Here is a 13149-nt window from a genome sequence, read left to right as displayed (position 1 = left end):
GGGACATAGAGGACCCGCCTTCCCTCACACCTTTTTTTATGGTGCTTCAAAAGAAATTTTAATTATCTTGCACGGTAACAATTTTTTTTCCCGTAGCAAATTCATTTTTCTAATTACAGTGCGTTGTTCCTTCAGCCCAGGGTCTGGCATGCTTTGGCTGCTCAGCCAAAAAATCAGTATCGCTTTCGTCCCTTCTCTGTTACTAATGGTAGGGTACAGCTACCACCCACTCCTCCGTTAAAATCTCTTTTCATTGAATATGACAACATATGAGGCTCCTAGGGGCTGATACCTGCAGGTTTGGCAGCAGAATCACATCTATTGAAGCCGGAGCTGCCACCTGGGTCTTGGACCCTGACTCTCAGTGACAGCTCCGGCCCCTCGCGGCACCCGGGGAGGTCGCCGGGAGTCCCAGCTGCACCTTCAGGGCTGCATCCTTACGATCGTGCTCCTCACGTGGCGCCTTGGCTTCCGCTTGGCTTTCCCCCCATCCACCTGCTGACACAGTTGTTGTTAAAAAAGAAACAACTTCAGTATTTGATTCTCAAAGTGATAAACAGACATGTTGATGAAAATTTGGAACCAACATGCAAGAGCCACAATAGCCCTGCCACCATGAGAGACTGTCAGTGCCTTTAGATCTGTTTTTTCTCCATGTGTTGCATTCTTTTATTCTACATACAGTTTTGTATGCTGTGTGTATACAAGCACTTCCTATGGCATTACATGAGATTGTTCTTTATTCTATTGAAATAACTATATATAACTATATATATATAGATGCGTATACGTATGTAATACACACATGATTATTTTCCTAATTTTTTTTAAATGGAGGTACTGGGGATTGAACCCAGGGCCTCATGCATGCTAAGCACACACTCTACCACTGAGCTATTCTCGCCCCCCACTGCCTCCATATTCCTAAGTTATTAATGGCATTCTTCTTTGGTGAGTCTCTGTAGGGCTTTGTGAAGTGTTCTGACTGTATAATTACTGATAAAGGAGGAGCCTGGGGAAGGAAAGAAAGTGGACTTCCGCGATGAAGGGCAGGCGGGGAAGTGCTGAGGGCTGTGGCGGGTACAGGCAGGGTCTGCTTAGGCAAAGGCGGAGGTCTTCCCTCTCACCTGCAAGATCAGAGCGAGATCTTAGGAAGGACTTTCCCTCCTGTTGCTGCTAGCCTTGCTGTGTCTGCTAAGACACATACTAAGTGTTTTAAGGCGTAAGCTGACTGTGGCTTGCTTAGCAAGAAGTGACACATGCTATGCTGTCTCTGAACCGTGGAGTACAGGTAGATAGGTGTTCATTCCCATGGTCCCTTGTTCTTAAATCCTCTGAGCATGAGCGGCAAGTTGGAAGACCCTCGTGACCTTTCCCAACCGGTTCTCACTTCCCAAACCCCAACTCCTCCCCTCTCTGAGACCTAAAGTCTTGTGGATTTGACTAATGAGCAGAGCAGTGGTACTCTCTCAGTAATAGTCACGGTGGTGGTGATGTTGTAGGTCCTTGATCAGTTATCCAAACCTCACAATTCAAGTTTGAAGGTGACTTGACACCTTTATGAAGGTAACACATGTTCTATATATATCATAGCTTTAGGGGTGGGGCAGTTTCCCCAAAGCAAATCCATCTGTAATTATAAAGACTGTGCTCTTATGTGCGTTCGGGTGAGAGTTTGTTGCCCAAATGGGTTAGGGAAAAAATATTTTTAATGGCTTTTGAATTTCAGAATTTCGGAGAAGGGATAGTGGACTTAGAAGAGCGGACCTTTATTATGTCATTGCAACGTCCGCTTCGCGAGGCCGGGCCCGGCTGTCTTCACTCTGTCCTCCAGCGCCTCCCGCAGCGCCTGGCACGTGGGGAGGCGGTCAGGCAGTGTTTGTTGAGTGAAGGAATGAGCACCTACCTGGGGTCGGCACCCCTTGAAGCCTGACGGTAGTGTCTTCCTTACTGCTTCCTTGTGCAGGAGTTACTGTCGATAGTCCTGTTATGAAAGGAGAACTGAAGAAGCAGAAAGTTAAGAATTTGTTCCAAGGTCACACAAATAACAAGGAGCTTAGCACCTGGATTTAGAACCCAGGCTCTTGGCGGTTCTCATTACGCTGCTCTCCTCCATGAGAAGTCATGCACCTTACAAAGAGGCTCGCAGGAAGGTCCTCCAGTGCTGGAAGCGCAGACCTGTGCTTTTACTTTCATCGTGGTTCTTCCATTTGAGAGTCTATACGAATTGTCTTCGGTATTTATCAAAAGTCTGTTGCCCTGGCCATGCTCACAGCCTCTGTTTCAGTAAACCTTGGTGGCGCATGGGTATCTGTATTCCTAACAAGGTACTCAGGTGATTTCTGTGGGTCCCCAAAACTTGAGGTCCCTTTGGTTTAAAACATGACAGGAAATATAATATAGTAATTAATCACATATTCTAATCTTGGCCCCTCAATTTACTGGTTGTAGGACTTCGTACCAGTTCTTGAGCCTCTCAGTGCCCTGAGTTTTTCCATCTGTAAAATGGGTACAATACTACATTCTGTCTCCTGGGGTTGTTATGAAGATCAAGTGAGTTAATAGACTTCAACTACTTAGACCGGTGTCTGTCACATAGTAGGAGCTGTGTGTGTGTGTTTGTGTGTGTGATAAATAAAAATAAGAAAGGTACGAGGGGAGGGTATAACTTAAGTGGTAGAGCGCATGCTTAGCATGCACGAGGTCCTGGGTTCAATCCTCAGTACCTCCTCCATAAAAATAAGAAAACCTAATTACCTCCCCCCACCAAAAAAAAAAAAAAAAAAAAAAAAAGAAAAGAAAAGAAAAGTAAAAAAGAAAAAAATGTAGGAGCAAAAGAAAAAGTACTGGGAACAAAAAAAAAGAAAAAAAAGATAACTCGCTGGCTTGATGGAGAATTCAATAAATGTTCTTAGAACAGTGCGGGCACAGGGCCAGCACTCAATAAATATTAGCACCTTTGTGATGGTAATGACGGTGACAAGGACAACTCCGCAGAGGGCTGAAATCTTGTTTGGAGACTCGATGAGGGGGAGCCAGGGAAATGCATTTCCACCGCTCTGATGCTCTGTGTAGTCTGTGTTGTGTCTGTCTTTGCAGAGCCAGAAGAGAGTACCTTTGCAGAGATGCATTTCTATATTTGAATATCCCAGGGCTGTCCAACTAAATCATCCTTTGAGTCGTCATTCCCTAGCGTGTTTCTGAATCGAAGAGGAGATACGGATGTGGTGGTGACTGCCGTGGATGGTGGGTGCTTTGTCCCTTTGGTAGGACAGTAGTTTTGATCTCACTGTTGCTTTCACTCTTGTGTCTAGGTTTCTGTCCATGTTAGAAGAAGAAGTTTATAATCAAAACTCTCCCATCTGGGATCAGGATTTTCTGTCTGCTTCTTCCCGAACCAGCCAGCTAGGAATCCAAACAGGTAAAAAAAAAAAATTTTTTTTTTTTTTTTTGTGTTAATCAGCAAACAACCAGGGAGGTGTTTGTGTTTTTCATTTGCATTCATTTGTATTTTTCATCAAGACCTTGAAGGCTGGAGCCAGCAAGAAAGCAAACCCTTGGGCAGACGTTGCATCTCTATCTCTGTTAGTGAGGAGAGCCGCTGTGGCCAAAGTTAAAGCAACAGCCATCACTGCTCCTGCTGTGGGGTTCCCCTGCCCCGCACATCGCAGTTGTACGGGAGGTTTCAGGTCTGCAGGCAAATGCTGGCTCTTCCTAAAGACACTGACAGTCTCGGTCAAAGGCTGGATATGCCCAGGAATCAAATCTCAGCCTGGTGCCTGAATCTGTGAGGTCTGTTTTGTGCATCAAGTTGCTCTCGTGGATAATGGTAGGCTGGTGAGTGGAAGAGAGTGGTCTTGAGTCTCGGGACGTGAAGTCCTTCCCAGTGGGGCAGGGCACCCACTGGCCTTGCCTTGGGTCAGCCAGTGGCCTCAGCTGCCATCTTGTGAGGAAGGAAGTCGTGTGACTTCTGGAGTCACACTGATCCTGGGGGAAGGATGTGCAGTCCTGCCTCAGATGCTAGGAAGACCTGGAGACGCTTGGCGAGAGATGGTGCCAAAGCAGCCATTTATATGTGGCTGTGGGGAAGGACAGAATGCGGAATTTCAGTGTCACGTTTTCGGTAGATCTAGTTCAATGTGTAATACGGGGGCTCATGAGTGTGATATCCAGCAAAGGTAATTTTATTCTTGCCATTTCCCCACCCCCCCCAGTTTTTTTTTTATATTCAGTGAAAGTCACCCTTTTTAATATATGGTTCTGTGAATTTTGGCAAACACACATAGTTGTGTAACTATTACTGCCATCAAAATACAGAACACTTGCATCACCCCAGAAAACCCCCTATTCTTTTTTTTTTAATATTTATTTACTTATTTACTATTGTATCATTTTATTTTATTTTATCTTGCTGAGGAGAGGTAATTAGGTTTATTTATTTTTAGAGGAGGTACTGGAGATTGAACCCAGGACCTCAAGCTTGCCAAGCATGCGCTCTCCCACTGGAGCTATACCCTCCCCACCCCGTCTTCTCTGTAGTCCGTTCAGCGCTCTCACCCCATTGACTTGCTTTTTGCTCGTGTAGTGTTGCGTTTTCTAGAATGCCGTGTGAGTGGAACCATATAGCATGTAGCTTTTTGAGTCTGACTCCTTCCACTCAGCATCATGCATTGGAGGAGGTGATTATTATTTTTTTTTTTTTCCATCTACAGCCCAAGTTTGGACCTAAATATAATTAAGTCCTACCAAGCAGAGTTACTTAGGGAAGGAGGTGTTTTGGTTTGGATCCAGCCCTTTTTGTCTGGATTCTTGTTGCTAAAAGCGTGTGAAAAACATCTTCTGTGTTGTTTTTTTTACCTTAGATCATAGAATATCGTTTCATGTGTCTCTGGTTCAAAACCTGCTGTGCTCTGGCCCTTCTGTGCATGACGGAGCCCCAGACCCACGTGTCAGCACTTCCTGGATGTGCTCTCTGTGGCGCCAGGGCAGACGTCCTGCCTTCCTCTCCCTGTCTCGTGCTGTTCACTTTCTCTCGGTCTTTCTCTCACCTAACTTTCAAATGGCCTCTCTCCCACAGACTCTTCCCCAGTGCTTCCCATGCCTGCCTTCCATCAAGGGCTGGATCTCCTGTCTTCCAAACGTTCCTAGAACCTCGATTACATCCTATTCTTGGTTCTTTAACTTGGCTGCACCATGGCATCACTCACGTGATTTAAAATAATACTGATTTCCGAGGTCCTCCTCTGGAGAGTGTGTGTGATGTCATTGGTGCAGGGTGTGCCCTGGACATCGAGACTTTTGAGAGCTCTCCAGGGGACTGTGACGCGCAACAGTCTGAGAACTCCCGTGTCACAGGGCGCCTACCCCGTGCTGTCCCAGCCACCTCTCCCAGTACATCTCTTTCCCGAGAGCGTGACTCCTGCGCAGAGTCCACAGTCGTAGCGGACACGTCCAGGAAGTGCTTGCCCGTGAGGTTTGCTTCATGTCTTGAAGTCTTAGCACAAACCACGGGAAGTTGGTATGATTATCATGATGTGTATTTCATTATCTACCTCTTTATATGGATGGGAAATGAGAGCTCAGAGAGGAGCAACCAGTTGCCCCAAACCGGAGCCCGAGAGCGATGGAGCTGGTTCCACACCGGGCCTGTGCCTCCCTGCGGCGCTGCGTTAAGGGCCAGCGCTCTGACCACTGCTTTGCACGCTCCAGTGTCCTTTGCAAACGTGCAGGCAAAAGCTTGTGGAAGGAATGGGTGAGGAGCACAGGCAGGGGACGCAGAGCTCTCGGGTGGGGTCAACTTAGGGCTTGTGTGGAGGGTCCTCTGGAGAGGATTTGCCTCTGTGTGAAAACCCCCCTGGCCCCAGCCCGCTCACAATGTGCCCGGTCTGGCAAGCTGTCTGCCACCGCCCGGGATGGAGAAGGCAGGTTGTCTCCGACCCTCTGGGAATTTCAGGTTTATTTCTGTGGCTCAGGTTGTAACCCAGTTAAGCTGGAGGGGACTCTTCAGTGTCACCTGCCACCGTTGGAAGCAGGCTGTCTCCTCCTCTGATGTAACTGCGGCGTGTTCTCAGGGAGGGTGGGTTGGGGGGGAAAAGCACAGTCATCTACTTAATTGGCGTGTTTGCGCATCAGTGTGGCTGCCAGACATGACATTCGTAATGATGGCTCTGAAGTTCTGCGAGATACTGAGATGTCTTCTGAGTCACCAGAGCTTCCCCTCTGGGGAGAATTGCTCCGGCGTACTTTGAAGTTCAGAAAGCCTGTGTGCTGGAGGGACGACCACACGGCTCGGCACGTTAGCGTATTCTGAATCTTTGCGTACCATGGCGTCGTGTCTCTCTGTTGCTGGGATTACTTACTCCATCACTTTCTTGGCTGCTGGGAATGTCCCCTGTGGACCGAACTGTGGCTGCGTTGACTCCGAGATGAACACGCTTTCTGGGCACCTGTCTGCACTAGGTCTGTGACCAGTGTCACTGAGAATGTCCCTCATCAGCTACGGATGAGCAGCCCACTAGCAGACCACGTCCTGTTTCCTACAGTGGCTTTTTTGTTTTTTTAAAGCAAAACAAATAGTTTTTGTTTGGAAATACTCTCAAACTTACAGAAAAGTTACAAGTGTAGGATAGAGAAATCCTGTGTACTGTGTATCTTTCGCCCAGATTCACCAACTGATAACATTTTGTCACACTTGATTTATCAGTTCTGCCTCGCTCTGTCTCTCTCTCATAAATATATATGTATTTTTTTTCTTCTAAACTATTTGCAAGTTACAAATATCATGCCCCTTTTCTGACTTCAGCAGGTTATCTCCTAAGAACAGGAGTGTCCTCTTTTTTATCCACAGCATAGTTATCAAAGTAAGGAGTTTTAACCTTGATGCACTAGTATTATCAGATCTACACGCCGTTTTCCATTTTGGCTCTCAGTCACGCGGTTCGTAGCACTTTGGGGCCATATCAGGGGCCACACGGCTTTGGCCTCTCCCGTTGTTGCTGACGTCAAGTTCGATCCCTGGGTTAAGGCGGTGTTTATGATGTTTCTCCAAGGCAGTGTTACCATTTCTCCTTTTGTTTAAAAAATTTTAAAAAAAAAGTACTCTTATGGGGAGATGCTTTGAGACTATCTTGTCTTTATCAAAATTACATTCACGAGGTTTTTAGCCTGTACAGGTGATTCTTCCCTGAATCAATTATTATATACGGGGTGCTTGCCCCCACCCCCCACCCCAACCCCAAATTTACATCATTCCTTCCTTATTTATTGGTTGACATTCATTCTCCGGTAAGGAAGAACTTTACCTTCTCCCCACGGATTCATGTATGCGTTTATTTTATTTTATCAGTGTGGACTGAGATTATCTTGATTCTATCCAGTGGGTTACAATCCATCCCTGTCTTTTCATCATGCTCACAGGGTCCCCATAGCTCTTATTTTAAAGATGACTTCTGTGTGCAGCTGGGTGGGGATGAGATGGTCTCACGTGCACTTGGTTCTCCGTTGCCTAAGAAAGAAGTCATTTAATAGCTTCTTTTCCTTTTCCTGGGGGCAGTTATCAATCCACCTCCTGTGGCCGGGACGATTTCCTACAATTCCAATGCATCTTCCCTGGAGCAGCCGAATGGGGGCGGCCCCAGTCCTTCCTGTAAAGGTGCTTCTGGGCTTGAGGCAAACCCAGGTAAGCTCTTGGAGGGCACAACCGAGGGCTGTGATTTGCCTTAGAAAGTCTGTCATCCCAGGAGTGCCAACTGTAGACTCAGACCAGCTGCAGATGGTACCTGTCCAGGCTTTTCATGGCTGGAACTCACTCTGAGCTGTATTGGTTAGTTCTTGCTGTGTAACAAACCAGCTCAAAATGCAGAGTCTTAAAACCATAATGGTCTGTTATCACAGCTCACTCATCTCGTGTGCTGCCTGGGAGGTGGCTGATCCCAGCTGGTCTCCTTCAGGCTGGGCTTGTGTGTGTCTGCCTACTGACTGGGGCCTCTGTTCTGGGCTCGGCGAGGACACTTAGGCTGGAGCATCTCTGTTCCGCATAGTTCTCATCCTCCTTCTAGGATTACTGGATTACTTTCCTTTCCTTGGGGCAGTGTATGTCCTCATGGCGGTGGCACAAGCACCAGAGAGTGAGAAGAAATACAATTTCTTGAAGTCCACTCTCGGAACTGGTATACCAGCCTCCCCTCTGCTTAGACTCATTTTTTGTCACGTCATTGAATCACATGGTCAGACTCAGAGTCAGGGAGTGGAGAAATACACTCTACTCCTTTTGTAGGAAGAGCTGCAGAATCACGTGGCAGGGTGTGGATACTGGCGGGGAGAGAACTCTGCCATGAATGGAAGCTGCCATGTGGGCAAAACCATCTCTTCATCCTAAAGGCATTTCACAGATGGAGAACGTTATGAAGGCAGCCAGCAAGCCAGTCTTGGGCACGGCCAGAGTTTGACATTAAAGACATGGCATGAAAGGGGGAGAGAAGAGGTTTTCAGATGACGTGCTAAGCATTTAACATGCATGCCACCGCCCTCTTGCCCACTTCTAAGGGGAGACGTCACCAGTCAACCTGGAAGCTCTGCCAGGGAGCTTGGATGTGGCCTCAGATGCTTTCTTATTGCAACACTTAGCAATCTGCCCAGTTTGGGGCTTATTAGGTTTAAACCTCAGCTACAAAATAGATAGTTCACAACAGTATTCTTGGGGAATCGTGGGATTGGAAGGCTTGTTGGTCAAATGGTTAAAAATATTCTCACTCCCCTCCAGTAACAATGACTAAAAAGCTATAAAAACAAGAACTCGACAGAAGCTATTTAGTAAGTAACACGTACTGCCTGGGGGTGCGTCTTACGTAGAGAAGATAGTTCGCTCTGCTCCTTTCTAACTGAAGGTCATACTTACTGGGCTTCACACCTGAGGGACACATTAGATGCGAACACCTAGGGAATTTTAATTGTAAAAATAAATACGTTATGACAGAAGGGAGAACGAAAGGGAGAAACCAAACGTGACAGTAGAAAGGACAGAAAGCCACTGCGTCATCTAAGGAGGGAAGTGGGAGAAGGTTCTCCGTGCCTTTGCCTGGCCTTTCCCAGCTTGTGTCATGTTGACAGTGTCCCTGCTTCATCGGCCAGTGGCCCTGCTCACTTTGTGAGGCATCGTTTTAAGGCAGGAAAGCATTGTGAGAGATAATGAGGGTCATTTTGTAATGCACAAATTAAATTTCACTAGCAAAATAAAACAGTTCATGAGTATATGTCAAATAGATATAGACACATGTACATTGTATGCACCCACACACACACACACACATACAAACATATATGAAAGAGAATTAACAGAACTACAAGGAGAAATAATGAACTCAACCACTAGTTGAAGTCTTGAAGAAACATCTCTGGTTAATTCATTGATCAAGCAGACAAAACCGTGTGTAAGGACACAGAAGCTCTGCAAACACGATCAACAGGTTTCATCTAATACATGTAGAGATCACTAAAAATCTGAAAACATATGTTCGTTGCAAGAAGACGCTTAGTTTACAAATAATTAATGAACAAATAATGGGTCAAATCTTAGGCCATAAAGCAAGTTTCAAAAACTGTTGACCTTTGGTATCACATGGACCACATCCTCTGGCCACAAAGGGACTATTAACCTCCAAGTTGGACACTAACAACCAGGAGGAACTAGACTCACCCCTTAACGTGCAAATGTAGGAACGCACCCCTCAGTAACGTGTATATTGAGTTAAAAAGTTACCAGGGTAAATAGAAACTGTTTAGGGCAGATCTGTGGTTGGCGGGTCCTGGGACCACTTCCCTTCTCCCCACTTCCACTCTTGCCCTCCCCTGTCCAGGAGAGTTGACTTCCTGTTGACACCCAGCATTGCTACTAGAAAATTAGTTGGATTCACTGGCCTGTATTATTTGCTTTGTGTTTAAGATAACCCATCATTTGCTCTTTTATTTTGACTGTCAAGGAGAAAAGAGGAAAATGAATGACTCTCACGCTGCGGAGGAGGCCAAGAAACCCCGGGTGATGGGTGATATTCCCCTGGAATTGATCCACGAGGTCATGTCCACCATCACGGACCCCGCAGCGATGCTCGGGCCAGAGGTCAGCAGGGTGGACCTGGGCAGCCAGCTGGGGGACCCTTCTGCTCTCCGGGCCACCCCTGCTTTGGGGAATGGGGGTGGGGCTGCGGAGGGAGAGGGTGTTTATTCTACCTTGCTTTGCATTTTGCCTGGTGATCGGGTTGGGGAGGGCGTGGAAATCGATGCTATCACATTACAGGGAGACATCCTCCTGATTGCACACAGCTGAAGGCGTTCGTCCTCCTTCAAATTTCCATCTTGAAAAATTTAAGCCCTCCTAACTGTTGCAGAAATTCCCTGATAAAGATCTGCAGACTCTTTGTTTAGATTCCCCAGTTGTTAACATGCCCCATTCACTTTCCCTCTGTCTCTCTCTCTCCTGTGAACCATTTGGAGCCATTTCTAAATTACGTACAGAGGTCCTAACACTTCGCCCCTAACTATTTTTGCTTGTATCTCCTAAGACTGAGACTATTCATTTCCATGACCACAACGTGGTTATCACTACCAGAAAATTTAGCTATATTACCATATTATCTAATACATGGGTTGGCAGTCTACAGCCGGCAGGCCAAATCCAGCACACTTGCTGGTTTTGGAAATAAAGGCTTATTGAAGTATATTGTCTGTGTCTGCCTTGCACAAGAGCAGATCTGAATAATTAAGACGGGAGATGTGGTGGGGGAAGGCATAACTCAGTGGTAGAATGCACGCTTAGCATGCACAAGATCCTGGGTTCAATCCCCAGTACCTCCATTAAAATAAATAAATCAAAATCTAAAAAAAAAAAAATCTAATTACCTATCTCCTCCTCACCACCAATTTTTTTTTTTAAACTTAAAAAAAAAAAAAAAGGCTGGGGATCTATGTTCCACAAAGCCTAAGATATTTGTTATGTGGCCCTTTATAGAAAAGTTCGCTTAGACAGAGTTACAGTAGACCCTTGGTCTGTATACAGCCCACATCCAAATTCCCTGTAGATCCAAATTCTGTCCTTGATAACGTGTGTGGCTGTTGCTGAAGGATCAGCCACGGATCACGCATTACATGTAGTTCTTATCTTTTCATCTCCTTGGCTCCTTGACTCTAGAACCGTTCCCTAGTCCTCTTTTGGTCTTTTGTGGCCCTGCTGTTTGTTGAAGAGTCCGAGTCATTGGCTTTGCATGACGTCCCTCTGTTTGGATTTGTCTGTTTACTCGCGATTAGACTCAAGTGAAGCATTTTCAGGAAACGTACTGCTGTTATTTCATTGTGTCACACCCAACAAAGCAGGTTAAGACATTTCTGACAGCTTCCGGGAAATGAAGAAACGGCTTGGAGATGATTTTGCATCTTTTAAAATCTTTTTAGTATGCTTCTGCCAGATTAAAGTACCAATTTTTAATTTGTCATGTTTCCTTAGAGATTTCTTTCATGCTATTGAGGATAATTCAGAGAACTGGAAAGTCATTAAGAGAAAGATCTTATAAAACTGCTCTTTCTGTTTCCTTTTAGAGAGCCAGCCCTGGGGACTTCAAACCACAGTACCTTTTGCATACTTGTCTTTCAGGGACTTAGTAACTTCACAGATTAGTTTAGCTCCGTTTTGTTCAGCCATAAAATGTGGGTGCAGTCACACATTTCAGAATTTGTTGGGTGTGTTTTGTAGGGTACTGGAATGGACTTGTACTGGTGTGCATGAGGCCGCTATTAGGTTTTCAGGGATTCTGGGAGCTGGCTGTTAAATACCTCGGTAGCTTGAAATCAACCACGACGGCGTCTGGCCACCTGGGCAGCCGGCTGTAGACCAATGAAATGAGCAAATGCCATGAAGCGTTTGGGGAGATCACAGTATTATATGTGTACGTAGATGTTTGCAACAGATTAGGAGTCACCAAACTTTTTTTTTTTTTAATAGGATTTTCTTTTCTTTCTTTCTTCCTCGGGGGTGCTGTATGTTGAACATGTATCTGTGCAGCACTGAGCGGGTTAATAGGTTGTGCGGCCTGCTGTAGTTGAGAGTGGGTCCACAGGGGTCTTCTGCAAAGAATACTGTGCTCCGAAAAGAGGTACTGACAGGATAAACGTGACTGCCACTCTTGGGTCCAGAATGAGGATCTGTCACCCCGCGGGTGCTGTCAAGCTCAGCCAGGTGGGATTCCTCTAACTCAGGGTTTGGCAAAGTCAAGTGCGTAGGCCAAATCCAGTCTGCACCCCCAATCCCCCACCCCACCTTTAAATAAAGTCTTACTGGAACTTCTTTCGCATTACAAGACTGTTGGCGGTTATCCAGAGACCTTATGACTTTCAAAGTCTAAAATATTAGCTATCTGGTCCTTTACAGGAAGCTTAGGGGGAGGGTATAGCTCAGTGGTAGAGGGTGTGCTTCGCGTGCACGAGGTCCTGGGTTCAGTCTGCAGCACCTCTGTTAAAAATAAATCAATAAAATTCTATTAAAAAAAATTTTGGTGGCCCCTGATCTACACCAGATATCCATGTACACATATGATGCTCTGATCTCTCAAAATGCTTTACCTGCCTGTCTCTTTGGTTTTCATAACTTGCATGTATTGTTTGGGACCCCGAAAATCCACAAACATGCATCTGATTGGGACAAAGACAAGAAATGTTTCTGTGTCCCAGCCCCTCGCCACCCTAAGAGAAGAGCTCTGTGTAATTCTCTCCCGTCTCCCGCACCCCAGACCAACTTTCTGTCAGCACACTCAGCGCGGGATGAGGCGGCCAGGCTGGAGGAGCGCAGGGGTGTGATTGAATTTCACGTGGTGGGCAACTCCCTGAACCAGAAGCCCAACAAGAAGATTCTGATGTGGCTGGTCGGGTTGCAGAACGTCTTCTCCCATCAGCTGCCCCGGATGCCAAAGGAGTACATCACACGGCTTGTCTTTGACCCGTAAGCCCTGCTTTGCTCTCCCTGCTTCCTTTTTCCCGTCTTAAACGAAAGAGGAACTACTCAGATAGCGAGAGTCTGCCTTCATCACCCGCCCCACCATGGATACACAGCGGCATGGCGGTAGTTGCCTTGGATACAAGCTTTTAGAGTAATTTCGCATCAAGTCA

The 13149-nt window shown here is 46.2% G+C and overlaps 1 protein-coding gene across 2 annotated transcripts in view; it reads left to right on the top strand.

Moving 5' to 3' along the window:
• KAT2B (lysine acetyltransferase 2B) overlaps positions 1-13149 on the top strand; it is a 92625-nt gene that overhangs the window by 61277 nt on the left and 18199 nt on the right. For both annotated transcript variants that reach the window (XM_032488715.1, XM_032488710.1), the window contains 4 exons: positions 3315-3421; positions 7553-7678; positions 9978-10114; positions 12774-12982. In XM_032488715.1, coding sequence (XP_032344606.1) covers positions 3315-3421; positions 7553-7678; positions 9978-10114; positions 12774-12982 — 579 coding nt within the window. The remainder of the gene's footprint in view (positions 1-3314; positions 3422-7552; positions 7679-9977; positions 10115-12773; positions 12983-13149) is intronic.

Source organism: Camelus ferus, chromosome 1, assembly GCF_009834535.1.
Source record: "Camelus ferus isolate YT-003-E chromosome 1, BCGSAC_Cfer_1.0, whole genome shotgun sequence".
NCBI lineage: Eukaryota > Metazoa > Chordata > Mammalia > Artiodactyla > Camelidae > Camelus > Camelus ferus.
Note: the sequence above shows the minus strand (reverse complement) of the source record. Positions and strands in the feature narration are given on the sequence as shown.